This window comes from Echiichthys vipera (assembly GCF_963691815.1).
Source record: "Echiichthys vipera genome assembly, chromosome: 15".
NCBI lineage: Eukaryota > Metazoa > Chordata > Actinopteri > Perciformes > Trachinidae > Echiichthys > Echiichthys vipera.
Window position 1 is genome coordinate 1,485,415 of NC_139840.1, and position 19,388 is coordinate 1,504,802.

At 46.6% G+C, this 19,388-nt stretch overlaps 2 protein-coding genes across 2 annotated transcripts in view; one reads left to right on the forward strand and one right to left on the reverse strand.

Moving 5' to 3' along the window:
- tmeff1a (transmembrane protein with EGF-like and two follistatin-like domains 1a) overlaps positions 1 to 14,474 on the forward strand; it is a 65,703-nt gene extending 51,229 nt beyond the window's left edge. Inside the window, exons 7-10 of the mRNA XM_083928520.1 lie at positions 8,361 to 8,420; positions 11,891 to 12,014; positions 12,241 to 12,402; positions 14,361 to 14,474. Of these exons, the coding sequence (XP_083784646.1) occupies positions 8,361 to 8,420; positions 11,891 to 12,014; positions 12,241 to 12,402; positions 14,361 to 14,445 (431 nt within the window). The 3' untranslated portion in view covers positions 14,446 to 14,474. The remainder of the gene's footprint in view (positions 1 to 8,360; positions 8,421 to 11,890; positions 12,015 to 12,240; positions 12,403 to 14,360) is intronic.
- LOC310957790 (chymotrypsin B-like) lies at positions 1,740 to 4,336 on the reverse strand (the record flags this gene model as incomplete). The annotated part of the gene is made up of 7 exons (XM_083928522.1): positions 1,740 to 1,901; positions 1,997 to 2,130; positions 2,300 to 2,480; positions 2,556 to 2,637; positions 2,756 to 2,835; positions 2,932 to 3,035; positions 4,285 to 4,336. 7 exons carry the CDS (start codon positions 4,334 to 4,336, stop codon positions 1,740 to 1,742), a joined length of 795 nt encoding a protein of 264 aa, XP_083784648.1.
- Positions 14,475 to 19,388: the final 4,914 nt, after the last annotated feature.

Here is a 19,388-nt window from a genome sequence, read left to right on the forward strand (position 1 = left end):
CATTAACGCTTCATTCGCCCGATGTCTGTCCCTGTCTGCTCACGTTGTCTTGTCGTGTGTGTGTGTGTGTGTGTGTGTGTGTGTGTGTGTGTGTGTGTGTGTGTGTGTGTGTGTGTGTGTGTGTGTGTGTGTGTGCGTGTGTGTGAGAGCAGCTTTGAGGGTCATAAATCTGCCCCCTGATGCCTCATCACTGTTTTATTGAATTCAAATTGTAAAATCCCGTCATGAGGCTTGTTGAGCTTCAGAGAACGGCCGCTGTGACCTCGCTGAACGATGGGAGCGACACGCTCCTCAGCGATGAAGCGCCCGGTAATGAAAAGCCTTTTACGGAGCCGGAGAGACGGCGAGGGCCTTTCTCCCTCGCTCCTCACACCCAACACTTCTTTACATTCACACTCTTTCTCTCTTCGTCCTCGTGTTCTTCTCTTTTAAATCATATTTATATTAAAACAGCCTCATATTTAAATATGGACTCCGTCACAGGCGGGGGGGTGAAAGGATAATCCATCTGTCAGCGTTTTGAAGTTACTGAATCACCGTTTGTGTGCCGATAGAAGACGACCCTGAATCAGTTTCTCACGTTTTGTCTCTGAGACAGTGGCGTTGGGACGCGGCGGCGAGGACCCAGGAACCCGCTGCACGCTCGGTTTGTCTTCATTAAAACACTCGTCTGACACGGTTTCAGTAACGAGGCTGAATTAATGCAGAGATGAAACCGTCACGGTCGAGCGTTTTACTCCATCAGCAACTTAATGTGGAGGAACGATCTCTGCTGCAGCGCTGAGATACTGATCCAGACCGATCCAGACTGATCCAGACCGATCCAGACCAATCCAGACCGATCCAGACTGATCCAGACTGATCCAGACCGATCCAGACCAATCCAGACCGATCCGGACTGATCCAGACTGATCCAGACTGATCCAGACTTATTCAGACTGATCCTGACTGATCCAGACCGATCCAGACCGATCTAGACTCATCCAGACTGATCCAGACCAATCCAGACCAATCCAGACCGATCCAGACTGATCCAGACTGATCCAGACTGATCCAGACCGATCCAGACTGATCCAGACTGATCCAGACCGATCCAGACCGATCCAGACTGATCCAGACTGATCCAGACCGATCCAGACCGATCCAGACTGATCCAGACCGATCCAGACCGATCCAGACTGATCCAGACTGATCCAGACTGATCCAGACTGATCCAGACTAATCCAGACTGATCCAGACCGATCCAGACTGATCCAGACCAATCCAGACTGATCCAGACTGATCCAGACCAATCCAGATTAATCCAGACCGATGTAGACTAATCCAGACTAGTCAAGACTGTTCCAGACTAATCCAGACTAATCCAGACCAATCCAGACTAATCCAGACCAATCTAGACTAATCCAGACCAATCTAGACTAATCCAGACTGATCCAAACCGATCCAAACCGATCCAAACCGATCCAGACTGATCCAGACTGATCCAGACTAATTCAGACTGATCCAGACTGATCCAGACCAATCTAGACTAATCCAGACTAATCCAAACCGATCCAAACCGATCCAAGTCGATCCAAACCGATCCAAACCGATCCAGACTGATCCAGACTAATCCAGACTGATCCATAACACATAAAAATAACACTATAGAAGGACACAGTGAGGCGTGTTCAGTGTTTTTATTATCATTCATTATCCAAACACACCCTGGGGGGTTGGGGGGGGGGGGGGGGGGGGGTTTAGTTGGCGGCGAGGATCTGGTCGACCCAGCCACGGAGCTCGGTGACGCGGGCGTAGACGCCGGGCGTGGAGGTGGAGCATCGGCTGCTTCCCCAGGACACGATACCGACCAGGGTCCAGGCGTTGTCCTTCTCGCAGACCAGAGGGCCGCCAGAGTCGCCCTGGAAACGACAAGGTCATGAGTAAATAAACAAACAAACAAACAAACAACGAGGGCGGACTGGAAGAGGCGCTCCAGGAGGGGGCGGGGCCTCACCATGCAGGAACTGGCTCCGGCGCCGCCAGCGCAGATCATGACATCAGAGATGTTGCTGCCCCAGTGTCTCTTGCACTGCTCGTTGGTCAGCAGCGGCAGGGCGGCCTGCTGCAGGTTGTTGGGAGTACCGGGAGCTGTGGACACAACAGGAAACACTCAGCACTTCCTCCTGCCCTTTCACAGTAAAAGCATTCTTGTTGCAAAGTCCTTTTAAAGACCTCTTCAACAGAAACACGTCGTTGTTTTATTATTATGAATGGATTTCACTCAGGAACCAATCGGAGAGCTCGTATCAGGACTCACCGTTGTAGCGGGTCAGACCCCAGCCGGAGGTGACGCAGGTCATGCCGCCGCCGAAGACGTCGCTGGTCTCGGCGATGCACACGGGGGACACGTTGGTGCCCATGCGGGCGGGCGTGGCCAGCTTGATGAGGGAGATGTCGTTGTTGATGGTGCGGGGGTTCCACTTGGGGTGGGTGAACACCTGGGGGGGAGGGGGGAGGGGTTAGTGGGGGGGCGGGGCGATCTGAAAGCTGATTGGCCGACGGGTGATCCTCACCTTGGTGGGCTTCAGCATCTGGATGTCCTCACTGGAGCCGTAGCCCTTATTGTGTTCTCCAACAACCACGCGGTGGTAGGTCCTGAAACACGGCACACACCAAACGTCAAACGTGACGGTAGATTCGTTTTGTTTTTACGGTTTCAGCAGGAAACAATGATCCTCAGACAGGAAGTCAGACGGAGGTGCGTTGGACTCACCTGACGTTACAGTGAGCGGCGGTCACCACCCAGTTCTCGTTGATCAGAGATCCTCCACAGAAGTGGAAGCCGTTGGATTGCTGCAAAGAAACAAAGTGAAGTCAGTTACTGAAGAAGAAGAAGAAGAAGAGGAAGAAGCAGCAGAAGAAGAAGAAGAAGAAGAAAAGAAGACTCACCTGCAGAGACACCTGCCAGGGCCAGGAGTGAGGCACCGCCTCCTCGCCGTTGACGATGCGGGCGTAGCCGCTCACCTGGGGGGGGATGGCGGGGGTGCCGCAGCCTGACAGGACGACAAACATATTCATGTCATCGATATATAAACGCAGGCGTCTCATGACCAGCGATGGGTCCCCACGGCGGCCATCTTGTGTCTCTGGAGGCAGGAGGTCTGTCCACCATTAAAACCATCATCTCCAGTTTGGTTTGTCCCAAATGTCGGACGTGTTTTTATGACCCAGGAGTCTCAGTGACATTAAAAACCTGCGTTTTATACCAAAACACCTGATCTTCAGTAGATGGTAGAGCTGCCCCCCGACCAAGGATCCTCTTGGTCGACCAATGGTCGTCATTTACAACATAATCAATAACCATTAACCATTAACCATTACTTTAAAAGTGCAAACCGGCAAAGTACACACGAAATAAAGAAGCCAAGTGGGTCAACCAGTGTTTTTTTAGGGTCAACCAGTGTTTTTTTTTGGGTCAACCAGTGGTTTTTTTGGTCGACCAGTGTTTTTTTTGGTCAACCAGTGGTTTTTTTGGGCCGACCAGTGTTTTTTTTTGGGTCAACCAATGGTTTTTTGGGTCGAACCAATGTTTTTTTTGGGTCGAACCAATGGTTTTATTGGGTCGACCAGTGGTTTTTTAGGGTCGACCAGTGTTTTTTTAGGGTCGACCAGTGTTTTTTTAGGGTCGACCAGTGGTTTTTTTGGTCGACCAGTGTTTTTTTTTGGGTCAACCAGTGGTTTTTTGGGTCGACTAATGGTTTTTTTGGGTCAACCAGTGGTTTTTTGGGTCGACTAATGGTTTTTTTGGGTCAACCAGTGGTTTTTTTGGTCGACCAGTGTTTTTTTTGGTCAACCAGTGGTTTTTTTGGGCCGACCAATGGTTTTTTGGGTCGAACCAATGGTTTTATTGGGTCGACCAGTGGTTTTTTAGGGTCGACCAGTGGTTTTTTAGGGTCGACCAGTGTTTTTTTAGGGTCGACCAGTGGTTTTTTAGGGTCGACCAGTGTTTCTTTTGGTTATTTTGGGTTACGAGTGCTTGGTCGGCAGCTCTAGTCGACAGTAACAGTAATCTAACGTGAACATTCAGCCCCAGGACAGAAACAGTACTCTGACGTGAACATTCACCCCCAGGACAGTAACAGTACTCTAACCTGAACATTCAGCCCAGGACAGTCCTCATGGACGGGGGAATGAGCTCCGCAGACCAAAAGTGCTCAATAAAATACAATCAAAGTCAAAAAGAACAATACGAACAAAGTGGTTTCCTGCATCACTAAAGTGTAAAGAGCGAGGAAGTCTCACCGTAGGCGGCGCTGACGAAGGCGAGGCAGGACACGATCCAGAGGAAGGCCATGGTGTCGACGATGAAGACGATGTGTCTGAAGAGCGAGCTGCCCTTTTATCCTGAACCCTGCTGGGCCTCAGCCAATCACAGCGCTCGCTGGTCGGTCCAGGTGCTTATCAGACCTGAGGCGGCGACGGCGTTCTCACGGCTCCCACGCCCCGTCCTCCAGCGCTCTGATTGGCTGCTGAAGACTGCACCGGTCAGCAAAAGCTGTTCTCTCAGATAACCGGTGTTAACACACGTGTGTTATAGAAACGTACTGCGTTAGAAGAAAAGAGTTCAATTAAACTACGTTCTGCAAGATACAGAATTCACCGAAACAATAATAATTATAATTATAATAAAATAAAGAGAAAGAAAGAATCAAAGAAACAAGCAAAAAATAAAGAAACGAACAAAAAACAAACTGGGAAAGTAAGAAATGGACAAAAATAAATAAAACAGATAGAAAGAGATAAAAAAAAGAAACAAACTAAAAAAGAACAAAAAACAAAGAAAGAGAGAAATAACAAAAAAGAAACAAACAAAAAAGGAGGAAAGAAATAAAACAGAAAGAAAGAGAGGGAAACAAAAAATATGACAAACAAGAAACAAATAAAGACACAAAAAAGAAAGGAAGAGAAAGAAACAAAGAAAGAAAGAGAGAAAGAAAGAAAGAAAGAAAGAGAGAAAGAGTCGTGACCCAAAGACGTGTGACTCGTTTGTTCGTATCTTCTTTGGTAAAAACGAAACAGACAGACTAAAAAGTAACAAACAAGAAACAAATAAAGAAAAAACCGAAAGAAAGAGAAATAAACAAAAAGAAAGGAATAAAAAAGAAAGAAAGCGACGGAAAAAAAGAACAAAAAACGAAACAAATAAACAAAGAAAGGAAGAAATAAAACAGAAAGAAAGAGAGAAAGAGTCGTGGCCTAAAGACGTGTGACTGAATTGTTGTGTTCATTTCTTTGGTGAAGACGAAACAGAAAGAAAGAAAAAAGAAAAGAAAGATAAATAAACAGAAAGAAAGAAAGAAATTAACAAGAAGCAAAGAAAGAAATTAAGAAAGAGAAATAAACAGAAAGAAAGAAAGAAAGAAAGAAAGAGAGGGAAAAATAAAAAATAAGACAAAAAATAAAGAAACAAAGGAACAAAAGACAGAAAAAAACAGAAAGAAAGAAATAAAGAAAGAGTCCTGACATAAAGACGTGTGACGGGTTTGTTCGTATCTTCTTTGGTAAAAACGAATCAGACAAAACAGAGAGAAAGAAATAAAACAGAAAGAAAGAGAGAAATAACAAAAATAAACAAAAAAAACTAAAAAGTAACAAACAAGAAACAAATAAGACACAAAAAAAACAAAAGAAAGAGAAATAAACAAAAAGAAAGGAATAAAACAAAAAGAAAGCAACGGGAAAAAAGAACAAAAATGAAACTAATAAACTAAAAACAAATAAAGAAACAAAGGAACAAAAAAAGACACAAAAAACAGAAAGAAAGAAAAAACAATGAAAGAAAGTAAGAAGGAGATAAATAAACAAAAATAAAGAAATCAAACAGAAAGAAAGAAATAAATAAAGAAAGAGTCCTGACATAAAGACGTGTGACTGCATTGTTGTTGTTTTCTTTGGTAAAGACGACTCAGACAAAAACAGAAACAAACAAACAAACACAGATTATTCTGCAGCTCCGTCTTTGAACCAAACGTTTCTTCTTCTCTTCAAACTTTACAGAGAAACTTTGCTGCAGAAAGTTTCACTTTGTTAAACACAAACTCCACTTTTTCACTTTCATCGTTCAAACCAAAGAAAAGAGCTTTAATGGAAAATGCTAAAAATACGTTTCTACAATCATCGTTAACAGGGCGTGAGGCGGGGTCCACCCTGGACAGGACGCCAGTCTATCACAGGACACATAGAGACGAACAGAGACAGACAACCATTCACACCCTCCCACTGTTCCTCCGTCCCGTGCCCCGTGCTTTAGGGTCCTTGTCCCCCCTCCAGGCCCGTTTGTACTCACACTACCTGGGCCTCGGAGAATGCTTCTTGCTGCCTATACGTCATCACGCCGTAACACGTCACACGCATTGATGACGTCATGGCGATGCATGGCTTTGTTTCCAGATCTTTCCGTAGACCTCGGAGTTTTTGTGCGTCTTGTCGACTGTTTTTGAATCTTCTCATCGACCAAATCTGCAGTAAACACTCCACCTCCGCATCACACCAACGTGAACCTTTCACCGCCATTGTTTGAAATGTCCGCGCATGGTCCCTCCTTCTTTTTTCTACGTCCCAACAGGCGCACAGGAAATGACCTCAGAACCGCCGTAGGCCTCGTGCTCGTACACGTGCGCACGCTCGTGCTCGTACACGTGCAAACGTGCTTTACAAAGCTCACCTCTCTCAGACGGGCCGTGGACGGCTCTACCCGAAAAACCTGTTTTGGCGCGGTGCGGAAGGACGGTGTGAGTGCGCCCTTAAACGCACTGTCATTCATCTGTAACGTATCTATTAGTGCAAAGAAGGAACTCCGCTGACGTAGAGTCACAGCGTTCAAACCAAGAAGCTCCTAAAACATCAAAGGTTTACAAACACATCACAGGAGCAGAGGCGTCCGCGGACTTTTGGCCGCACGCGTTTGATTCTGTTCATTATTCTGTGACGTCAGCAGAAAGTCCCATAATCAGGGGTTTGTTTCCGCTTCACGCCGTATTTTCCTTCTCTGTGTTCTTTGGCAACACAGAGAGAGATGGAGGGATGATGAGAGAGGGAGAGAGGGAGGGAGGGAGGGAGGGAGAGAGAGAGAGGGAGAGAGAGGGAGAGAGAGAGAGGGAGAGAGAGAGAGGGAGAGAGAGAGAGAGAGAGGGAGAGAGGGAGAGAGAGAGAGAGAGAGGGAGAGAGAGGGAGAGAGAGAGAGAGATGGAGGGAGAGAGAGGGAGAGAGAGGGAGGGAGGGAGAGAGAGAGAGGGTGAGAGAGAGGGAGAGCTTTGTCAATATTTCCTCAGGAATGATGGAGCATTAAAAATGGATGTGTGTGTGTGTGTGTGTGTGTGTGTGTCCCTGTGTGTGTGTGTGTGTGTGTCTGTGTGTGTGTGTGTGTGTGTGTGTGTGTCTGTGCGTGTGCGTGTGCGTGTGCGTGTGTGTGTGTGTGTCCGCTCTGTTTAACATTCCCTGCAGCTCCTCCTGCAGACAGCATGAAGACATGAAGCGCGTCCACAGAAAAATAACAACCACACCGAACCTGCCGCTTCTTTGTTTCGTCGTCACACACACGCACATCGTCACACACACACACACACAGTCACACACACACACAATCACACACACACACACACACACACAGTCACACACACACACACGCACACACACCAGCTGGCTCAGGTTGACCCTTCACCGCCTCGACTCTGACAAACCAAGCGAGACGCAGACGTCGAGTAAACATCCGCCGACATCCTCCACTTCCTTTAGTCTGTCCTGAAGAGTAAATAACACACACACACACACACACACAGGGACACACACACACACACACACACACACACACACACACACACACACACACACACACAGGGACACTACGAGGCAGCAGAGATAAATCAAACGTTCAGACTGAGCACGAATAATAAAACTCTGAGTGATAAAAAGTGAGTTGTTCATATAAAACTGGTCGTCGTCTGCGTATAAAATAATATAATAAAACAATATAATAAAATATAATGTAAATCCATATTTCTGGGCGAGTTTACGTTCCTGACAGATTTCCTTCCAGCACTGGAGGAGAAACACGTTCAGTTTGGAGCACGCAAACATCCCAAAGCTCCTTTATCAACATTATTATTTTCATCTATTTTAACAGTGACTGTAAAACGCCGTCATGGTCGACAGTTAAGTTTGTATTCCCGCTCCAGTCTGCAGCTGAGTTTCTGCAGCTGTGTTTCTGCAGCGTTCCTCGTGTTTATTGCTTCATTCATAACTTTATTCATAACTTTATTCATAACTTTATTCATAACTTTATTCATACCTTTATTCATCAGTGTCTGTCTCCTCCACAGCGGATAAAGAGAAGCTGGGGAAGAAGGACGACAGCAGTCCTTTCAAAGTGAACGTCCTCGGTGAGTTCCTCCATCCTGACGCTTCTCTCTGTATCTGTGTCCTTCAGTGAAACACTGACGCTCCTGATCACAGGATCACACCGTGTCTCTCTTCTCTCAGGACAAACTCACAGTGTTTGGGTCTGTTTGACAACGACAGGTCTCCACTTTCACCTTTATTCGGCACTGAATCAACTGTGCAGACATTTTTTAAACATCTTTATCGATCTCTTCTTTATCTTTTACATTTCTTTCATTGTGTTAAATAATCGGAACGCCAGTGTTGCTATAAATAATTGTGGTTATTGTAGTTGGGCAGCTGTCGATGAAAGGTTAAAGGTTTCCTCCTCTGGGGAACGCGCACCATCACAGCCGCCGACCGCTACAAGCTAACAAGCTAACAAGCAACAGAAACTAAGGGCGCCCTCCCACTGTGCGTCCGTTCCGTGCCTTGTGCTTTACGGAAACAGAATTAGATTTAAACAAGTATTTAATGATCAAACGATAAACAAGAGTGTCCAGAGAGCAAGGGGGAAACGGTGAAGGGTCCTAGGAAAGCGTTCGCTCTCCGGAGCGAGTCCAGGGAGGGGGACAAAACCAACACGAGCGCGTTGCAGAGGAACCCCCGATGTAGACGGGGATGTAGATGAGGGAACGAGATCTCGGGAAACTAAAACAAAAAGGAACAAAGAAACAAGTAACGACAAACAAACACGGAGCGAATAAGCAATCATGAGCAAAGAGGAGCCAACCAACGAGACACGGTACCACGTAAATGGAAGGAAAGGATCTGGCGCCGAATGCGTCCCACATCCAGCTTCTTATACTGCAGGGGTGATTAGTCTTCCACCTCCAGACACACAAACACGGAGAGGGGAGACACATGCAGGGAACAACAGACAGAGGGAGACAAGCACAAGCACAGAAGGAAGAAGGGAAGGGCTGACAGGACCGGGATCCTGACAGCAACAACTTGAAGCTGTCGTAGCTACATGCTTGGCAAAGGAAGAGCGAGGCCTCTGTGGGCGGGTTTACAGACCGGTGGGAGTTTTTTTTGTTGCCTGCGCAGCTTTGCATTGTGGTGCATTATGGGAGATCACTTTCTGCCTTTTCTCTGCCGTGAAGCAACAAATTAGTTAGTGTGTTGAGATCTTTTGTTGTGATTTGTTGCTGTAAATAAAACTGGATTGACTGCTGCAGGCTTCAGGACTCTAACGGCTAAACCTTAGCTGCGGAGTGCTAACATTCGCTCCGCGGCCGCCGCCTCCTGAAGCTCAAACACGCCGGTCTGTGGTTGATTCTCTCCGATGAGTTTGGTCGTCTCGGTGATCCGTTTGTGCGCTCGTCTTTAACCTCGGGCTGCTCCGTAGAAGCACAGGCGTCATTACTGTAGAGTGTCGAGCAGCGGTTGGCGAGAAACAGTAGATGTGCTAACAATCCATGTTATAAAAAATATGAATCATATCAGAGTCGTTTTTTAATAAACACGTGTGTGGAGGGACTTTAACAGTTCAGACTATAAAATTCAGTCTGCTGCTGACGACCAGTGGCCCTTCAGCGCCTGAGCCTTCGACTCTTGAACACACGGTCGTGGAAACGGAGCAGGAAAGTCAAACACAGCTCTGAATCTCTGCTGATACAGAACGTGGTGTGAGAAGAGGCCTTTAAGCCGCGTGACGCCGTAATGTCTCATCAGCAAACACGCGGATTAGCGGAGCAGGAGGAACGTTACTCGCCCCGGCTGCACACGGTGAACACGGCGAGTTTGGAGATCAGAGAGGAGGTGAAACAGAATCCAGAGGGTGTGAGTTTGTGCAGCTCGCTCCGTGCGTCGGTTTCACTCTGACGGACAAAAGGAGGACCCGAGGAGACCGCTGCAGAGTCAGCGTCACGCGCGACGAAGGACACGGCCGCACATTCCTCTCCCTGATATCGTGAGCGCGTTCACACCCGTGCACCTGAACTCTGCAGCGTCTCCTCTTTGTTCGGCCGCGTGACGACCTTCAGCCAAAGGAACGCCGCCTGAGGACGGTTGAATGATTCATTCAGACTCAATCATTTATGAATCAAAAGCTTCTTTTCTCAAGGTTCCCAAACACCGCGGAGAAGATTTGGTCACGGCTTAAAATGAAAAAGATTGATTTAAAGAAAGTTTTCCAGGATTAAAACGAGCAAAAACAAACTTTGTTATATATAAAAAAAACATGTAGAAGAAGAACTTTCTACCTCTGAGACGACTTCTTCTACTCATACATCTGTGATAAACATTGTGTTTAAGTTCTGAGGGCTTAAATATTCAGATTTCAGGATATCAAAGTCAGCTCTACTGTGTCTCAGAAGTTTCTGTTTCACAGATTAAATCAAAAACTGGAGATTTGATGAAAATGGTGAAAAATCCTCCAAACTCCCACATTCAGGGACTGTCCACATGACCAAAAACAACCTTTTTCTTCCTCCTTCGTTCTTAAAAAGTTTCTGTCCAACCTGTTTACATCCATCTGGACCCAGAGAACCCGTTTACATTCACACATCTGGACCCAGAGAACCTGTTTACATCCATCTGGACCCAGAGAACCCGTTTACATTCATCTGGACCCAGAGAACCCGTTTACATCCACACATCTGGACCCAGAGAACCTGTTTACATCCATCTGGACCCAGAGAACCCGTTTACATTCATCTGGACCCAGAGAACCTGTTTACATCCATCTGGACCCAGAGAACCTGTTTACATTCATCTGGACCCAGAGAACCTGTTTACATCCATCTGGACCCAGAGAACCCGTTTACATTCACACATCTGGACCCAGAGAACCTGTTTACATCCATCTGGACCCAGAGAACCCGTTTACATTCATCTGGACCCAGAGAACCCGTTTACATCCACACATCTGGACCCAGAGAACCTGTTTACATTCATCTGGACCCAGAGAACCTGTTTACATCCATCTGGACCCAGAGAACCCGTTTACATCCATCTGGACCCAGAGAACCTGTTTACATCCATCTGGACCCAGAGAACCTGTTTACATTCATCTGGACCCAGAGAACCTGTTTACATCCATCTGGACCCAGAGAACCTGTTTACATCCATCTGGACCCAGAGAACCTGTTTACATTCATCTGGACCCAGAGAACCTGTTTACATTCATCTGGACCCAGAGAACCCGTTTACATCCATCTGGACCCAGAGAACCTGTTTACATTCATCTGGACCCAGAGAACCTGTTTACATTCACACATCTGGACCCAGAGAACCTGTTTACATTCATCTGGACCCAGAGAACCTGTTTACATCCATCTGGACCCAGAGAACCTGTTTACATTCATCTGGACCCAGAGAACCAGGTCGATCCGTCTTTTTGCGTTGGACGTAGAGACGTAATTTAACGTTATCAGACTTTTGTGGTTTTGCAGGAAACATTTCATCCGTACGTCCGTCCCGTGTTTTAACGGCTTCTTCTTCTTCTGTGGTTTGTGTGTTTGCTCAGAAACCACGGGTCTGGACCACGGCGACGGCTTCTACGCCGGGATGCCGATCCCCTGTACCGACAGCTACGCCGGCTACTGCGTCCACGGGAAGTGTGAGATCAAGTACAACGTGGCCACCTGCAGGTCTGTGGCTGAACTCGGGACTCAAACACACGTTTTTACTGCGTCTCAGAGGGAAAAATGACACTTTGAGTGCTCAACATTGGTCTGACAGCTTCAGTTCACACACATATGAACTCATCTTTATTATTTATAACCGGCTATGTAGATTTAAGGGTTAAAGTGTGTGTGTGTGTGTGTGTGTGTCTGTGTGTGTGTGTGTCTCTCTGTGTGTGCGTGTGTGTGTCAGGTGTGACTCGGGCTACAAAGGTACGCAGTGTGACGAGCCTCAGGACTTTAACATTCTGTACGTGGTGCCCAGCGGACAGAAGCTCCACTACGTCCTCATCGCCGCCATCATCGGCGCCGTGCAGATCGCCATCATCGTCGCCGTGGTGATGTGCATCACAAGGTGAACATGTTAATGCTTAGAAACGTCCAAAACAAACGTTGTACTGGTACAAAGACAATAAAGACAATTCAATTATTGTTTATTGTTTACTTAAAAACGTATGTGAGCTGTATGTTTGTATGTAAACATGTTCTTATTCTACTTTACTCGTGGCCGGCTCGCGGTTTTTAAATGCCTTTGTCAGCTAACGTTACGAAAGCAACCGAAGCCAGATCCATGCAGTGTAGCTAAGTAACACCTAGCTTGCTAATGTTAGCTCACTTGCTAATGTTAGCTCAGTGAAACCTAAGCTGGCTAATGTTAGCTTACTCGCTAATGTTAGCTCAGTGAAACCTAAACTGGCTAATGTTAGCTCAGTGAAACCTAAGCTGGCTAATGTTTGCTCAGTAAAACCTAAGCTGGCTAATGTTAGCTCACTCGCTAATGTTAGCTCAGTGAAACCTAAGCTGGCTAATGTTAGCTCAGTAAAACCTAAGCTAGCTAACGTTGAATCTGCTGTCTGGTGCTTCGGCGTGTTGGCTGATGGAGTGATTTACAAACAGCGAGCTAGCGTTGATCTCCGTATATTTGGCCGATTCTCACTCGTGTCTCAGTGTTTCTAATAACTTTATTATTTTTCCGAATGTTTCACAACGAACCTTAAACAGTTTAAGTCTCAAAACGCACAAAAACAAACCGGTAAAAAGTTTGAAACTGTGAAAACAACTTTAGTGAAACGTTCCATAACTTTAAAAGTTATATTAGTCTTCTGCAGGTTAGATTCAAGATTCAAGAAGCTTTATTTCTCCCGAGGGAAATTATTTTGCAACAGTTTCGATACAAAGGTGGGAAAGGATCAGAGTAACAATAAGCATAAACATAAATCAAATCAAAATAAAGCTAACGTAAAATAAATCAAGCAATGAACCAAGTGTGACAGAGTGCAACAGACGTCGTGGTTAAGCGTAGGTTTATACAATAAACAACAATACGCAGCGTGCAGTTTAGCAGCAGATTGAAATGAAATAAGTACAAACTAGAGAAGTGAGAAGGAGCGATAAGTTATAAGTGTTAAAAATGTTAAAAATGTAGCAGCATTTCCTACAGAGCTAAGTGACAGTATGGCACAGTGGAGTGTAGCAGCATGTCCTACAGAACTAAGTGACAGTGTGGCACAGTGGAGTGCAGCAGCATGTCCTACAGAACTAAGTGACAGTATGGAGCAGTGGAGTGCAGCAGCACGTCCTACAGAACTAAGTGACAGTATGGCACAGTGGAGTGTAGCAGCATGTCCTACAGAACTAAGTGACAGTATGGCACAGTGGAGTGCAGCAGCATGTCCTACAGAACTAAGTGACAGTGTGGCACAGTGGAGTGCAGCAGCATGTCCTACAGAACTAAGTGACAGTGTGGCACAGTGGAGTGCAGCAGCATGTCCTACAGAACTAAGTGACAGTATGGCACAGTGGAGTGTAGCAGCATTTCCTACAGAACTAAGTGACAGTGTGGCACAGTGGAGTGCAGCAGCATGTCCTACAGAACTAAGTGACAGTGTGGCACAGTGGAGTGCAGCAGCACGTCCTACAGAACTAAGTGACAGTGTGGCACAGTGGAGTGCAGCAGCACGTCCTACAGAACTAAGTGACAGTGTGGCACAGTGGAGTGTAGCAGCATGTCCTACAGAACTAAGTGACAGTATGGCACAGTGGAGTGTAGCAGCAGTAAGTTACAGTATCACAAAATAAAGTGATGTAGTGGTGATATAAAGTGACAGTGGAGTGTAGCAGCATTTCTTAGTGGAGTAAGTTACAGTAAAGTACTGTGTAGCAGCATTTTACAGAGATACGTTACAGTAAAGCAGAGTAAAGTGTTGCAGCAGTAAGTTACAGGACCACTAAATAAAGTGATGAAAAGTTAAATCGTAAATGCGACAGGAGTAAAAACTAATACATGTCTCTCTGTGTTTGTGTCTTTTTTAGGAAATGTCCGAAAAACAACCGGGGGCGCCGGCAAAAACAGAACCTGGGACACTTTTCCTCGGACACTAACTCCAGGATGGTATAGCCGCGTGTGTCCGGGTCCTTTTTTAAGCCTTTTTTCTTACGGCGTGGGAATACCATTTTTTTAAACGGTAGATGTGGTATTCATGTTTTTTTTTTCTCCTGGGAAAACACATAAAATAAAGAAGAAGAATATTTATTTAAGGGGCCTTATTTTCCCTCCTGTTTTTGTTTTTGGATGGAAAGGATTTTTCTTTCTTCACGAGGAGCCGAGTCTTCAAAAACCCGCTGTCGCTCTACGCCGACGACTACGTCTTAATTCTTCATTAGAGGTTCTGTTGAATTCGTAATGGCCGCGGTACTTTTGGTTAAACTGGCTAACAGAGTGATGTCCGCCCCTCTGGAATGTGCTATTTATGGGACAGGATTATTTCTACGCCCTCGTTCTGATTTACTTTTTACTAATAATGTGCAGCTGATCACCAAATGCAGTCTGTGTTTGTAGGAGGTGAGTGGGGGCCAGCCAGTGACATGTTTACAGCTGTTCTTTGGTTTGTAAAGACTTCACTGTGTTCAAACAAGCTAATAATTTATTATTATTATTATTATTATTATTATTATGGTTTTCTTAGTTTTTACATCAAGGGATCAGATTTTTTAAAGTGGGGTTGTATGTGGTGCTTATCCGTCAGTGTCAGTGTCAGTGTCAGTGTCAGTGTTCGTCGTATGTAGAGTATTTTCAGTTTTACGTCGCCGTCAGAGCCCAGTTTCAGTTTCAGTTGAAGCTGTTTTCTCTGCTCTCTTCAAAGCCGCCGTGCGCCGCTGACAAAAACAGTAACGAACAAACTAAATCAGAACGACTTCAGCCTGTTTTTTGTTCATTTTAGAGATCTCAGCGTCTCCTCTCAGAGCAGGAGATTAACACTAAACTTCCTGCATTCAGGTAGATTTTTATGTAAATGGAAAAAACCCCACATCACTTTACGTCATGGGTGTCAAAGTGATCCAGTAAAGAGTCGCTGTGGCTGCAGGTTTTCATTCCAACCAATCAAAAACACACCTGGTCCAACAGATCGACTGTGTGAAGACAGTTCAGGTGATTGAGTAAGTCGAGTCAGGTGTGTTTTTGCTTGGTTGGAATGAAAACCTGCAGCCACAGCGACTCTTTACTGGATCAGTCTGACACCCCTGCTTTAAGGGAATCTATAGAAAACAGTTAGAACATAGTGTCCTTATACGCCGACGACTTATTGCTTTACGTCTCAGACTCTCTAGATCAGGATTTAAGTGAAACAAAGCCGCTAAAAGATCTTTACAGTACAGTAAAGTGGTGGTCGCTCAGCTTCCCAGCATCTTAATCTGTCATTAAATTCTCCTCGATGCACCCTGATCCAAGGAATGCTTCACTCGCATTTCAAAACATGGCGGCTGGTTTGGAAACTATATCACGATAATAGTGAAAACATTTTATGCGAGAGCTAAGCTGCTGAATCCGTCTGCGTTTAAGATCACGGCCCACGGTTCGTTTAAACGACCTTCAGGAGTTCTGGAGGCCTGTGATCCGCGTAAAGACGCCCGGACCGCAACCTTTTTACGCAAAATGAGGAACTTGACGCCTGGAAACTCGCCGCATACAGATAAAGAACAACTCGTACAGAATGTGTTATTTATATTAAACATTTACTTAGGGCGCCCTCCCACTTTGCCTCCGTCCCGTGCCCCGTGCTTTAGGGTCCTTGTCCCCCCCTCCAGGCCCGTTTGTACTCACACTACCTGGGCATCGGAGAATGCTTCTTGCTGCCTATACGTCATCACGCCGTAACACGTCACACGCACTGATGACGTCATGGCGATGCGTGGCTTTGTTTCCAGATCTTTCCGTAGACCTCGGAGTTTTTGTGCGTCTTGTCGACTGTTTTTGAATCTTTTCATCGACCAAATCTGCAGTAAACACTCCACCTCCGCATCACACCAACGTGAACCTTTTGCCGCCATTGTTTGAAATGTCCGCGCATGGTCCCTCCTTTCTTTTTTCTACGTCCCAACAGGCGCACAGGAAATGACCTCAGAACCGCCGTAGGCCTCGTGCTCGTACACGTGCGCACGCTCGTGCTCGTACACGTGCAAACGTGCTTTACTAAAGCCCACCTCTCCCAAACGGGCCGTGGACGGCAAGCGTGCCACAGTTATGCACGGAGCGGTTGCACTCACACTGCTCAAACACACTAGGCTTGATCTGTAAAAACGGTTTTGGCGCGGCGCGGAAGGACAGTGTGAGTGTCGCCCTAAGTGTTCGAGGCAGCAGCAGACCATCCACTCCTGAGTTCTGAGGTGAAATTACTGTTTTTTAATGAAGTCTGGTCTGAACTTTGCTTTCCTTCTGTGTCCGTCCTCCTGTCGCTAACACACTGCGACTGTGGGTAAATACTTCGTACAGCCTCACTTCAAAACATCCGAACCATCCCTTCAAGGTTCTTACGTTAACTTTTTATTTTTTAAACGTTGGTTTCTGAATTCTAGTTCCTGTATATTCGCATGACTTGTGGAAACTGTGTACTGTGGTGTAGTTTTAACTTTTTAAAAAGAAAAGCCGACGGCCTCGACGCCTCCTCCGCCTCCGAGCCGACGGACACAAAACATCCCGATGTGTCGGACTGATGATCGGAGAACACTGGAGGTGTCGCTGGGATGTTAGCGGGGGGGGGGGGGGGGCAGTCCACTGTCTTAACCCCGTTCCACAAAACAAAAAAAGACTTCGAAGTGATCATCGACGGCGGGAAACTCTGGAGCACGATCTTGAAAAAAACGCTCCGAGGAATGTTTGTGCATCCGGGTCCAGAGGATTGTAAAGGAAGTGCGTCGGCTGTTTTTGGGGGGTTTGAAAGACTTTCATGTAACTGCGGAACATGTTGGTTGCTGTAGCTGAGGCTTTTGTTTTGAATGTGATTTCTTTTGTTTTAGTTTTGCGAGACATTCAGAGCACAGAGGATCCCTTAAGAACCACACTTTACGGTACAAACACCCCCCCGTCCTTGTCAGAGCCTCTTAGCGCGTTAATGTTCCGTAACAAAGCAAAGACGCATAAATACTCTGCGTAGACGGTCAACCACACAGCTCCTGACAGTCTGTCGCCTTTACATCCAGTGAATGACGACGATGCCTTGTCCGTGTTGTTCCCTCGTGTCCCTGAGTTCACTGCGACACAACCTGAACGTCCATGTTTGTGCGTTTTGTATCAAAGTCCCGTCGTTTCTTTGCAAACTGAAGAAGCTTTTCACAGACTCGTCTCGTTCCAGAGCGGATAGACTCCACCTCCGTCCCGCCGCAGCACTTTTAACGTTTAGATCCAAGCTTCGGGGAACTTTGACCAATTCTGCCCAAAAAAACCCCTTAAAGGTTAAATCTGTAGCGTCTTTATTAAAAGCTACATTTTTAAGATTACAATCCACCCACGGGGCGTTTTGAGGGGCACAGAATGAAAGTTTTGCTTTTCCTTAAAATATATTTAGTCTGAATTAAAATTTTAAATTTTTGACGGGTTTGACAATGACTTCCTGTCCCGTTGTGTTTCCATGGTAGCAGCCAATAGTGTTGGACGTTGCTGGTTGCCAGGGTTGTCTGTTGTTGGGCGTTTGTTTTAGTCCAAATGAGTCGTTCCCCGCTGCTCCTTTGTGTTGAAAGGAGCCAGTTGAGGTGGTTCAGGATCATCTGGTAAGGATGAACCCTGGGCGCCTCCCTAGGGAGGTGTTCCAGGCACGTCCAGCTGGGAGGAGGCCTCGGGGAAGACCCAGGACCAGGTGGAGAGATTAGATCTCCACACTGGCCTGGGAACGCCTCAGGATCCCCCAGTTAGAGCTGGTTAATGTGGCCCGGGAAAGGGAAGTTTGGGGTCCCTGCTGGAGCTGCTGCGCCCTCGACCCGACCCCGGATCAGAGGCTGAAGATGAGATGAGATGTTCTGGTTTCTTTCCTCTGTCACAGTAAAGTGAATATCTTTGAGACATCTGAGGACGATGACGCGGCAGATTCAGGGTCGATGGGATTAACCGTGAGTTGCAGCGTCACATGAGTTTGATCTGACAGAAGAACGAGGTTAAAGCAAACAATCAGAACTCACGGTGATCCGGACGTTAAAGCTGTTAGATCTTTGTTTTCTCGTGCACATTAATACGGTAACGCGTCATTTACCCGAGGACCTGGAACTCTTCTCTGTTTGTTCATTACTTTTCATTTCTCTGTCACAGGAGTTTGTTTTTCTGTAACGTCTTAGTCTGAAGGTCGTAGGTCCCCCCCGACCCCCACCCTCCGCTCAGCGACGTGTTCCCTCCTTGTCGTCGAGCGTCGTCGCAGCCGTGACTTCTCTAAATGTGACTAGAATGTGTTTGACATGTTAATATTCTGCATGTAGACTTCCAGAGGCGATTTTTGGTCTCGCCAAAATAAAAGAGGAAATGTTTTTTTAATGTACACCAGGGTGCCGGCGTGGTCTTTGAGTCAACGCCTCTTTATCCGGTGACGGGTTCTTCTTCTTCTTCTGACACATCGTGTGTGTGTGTGTGTGTGTGTGTGCGTGTGTGTGCGTGCGTGCGTGCGTGCGTGCGTGCGTGCGTGCGTGCGTGCGTGCGTGCGTGCGTGCGTGCGTGCGTGCGTGTGTGTGTGTGTGTGTCACCGCGTCCTAACTCCATATGAAAACGCCTCAGTGTTGTGATGGATCAGCTGTCTATTCATCTGTAATCCACGTATTTATTATTTATTACTGTAGAAATGACGTCTGCAGCAAAGAACGAGATCAGGAGACGTGGTGTCAGACGCCAAACTCCCCGTAGGGTGGAGGACGGGTCCAAAACACAGGACTTTGACCTGGAGTTCAAGTCCTGGAAGAACTGAGACAAACCACCATCTTCAGCCTCTTGTCCCTGTCGGGGTCTGGGGGGCTGGAGCCGATCCCAGCTGACATCAGGCGTGAGGCGGGGTCCACCCTGGACAGGATGCCAGTCTATCACAGGAC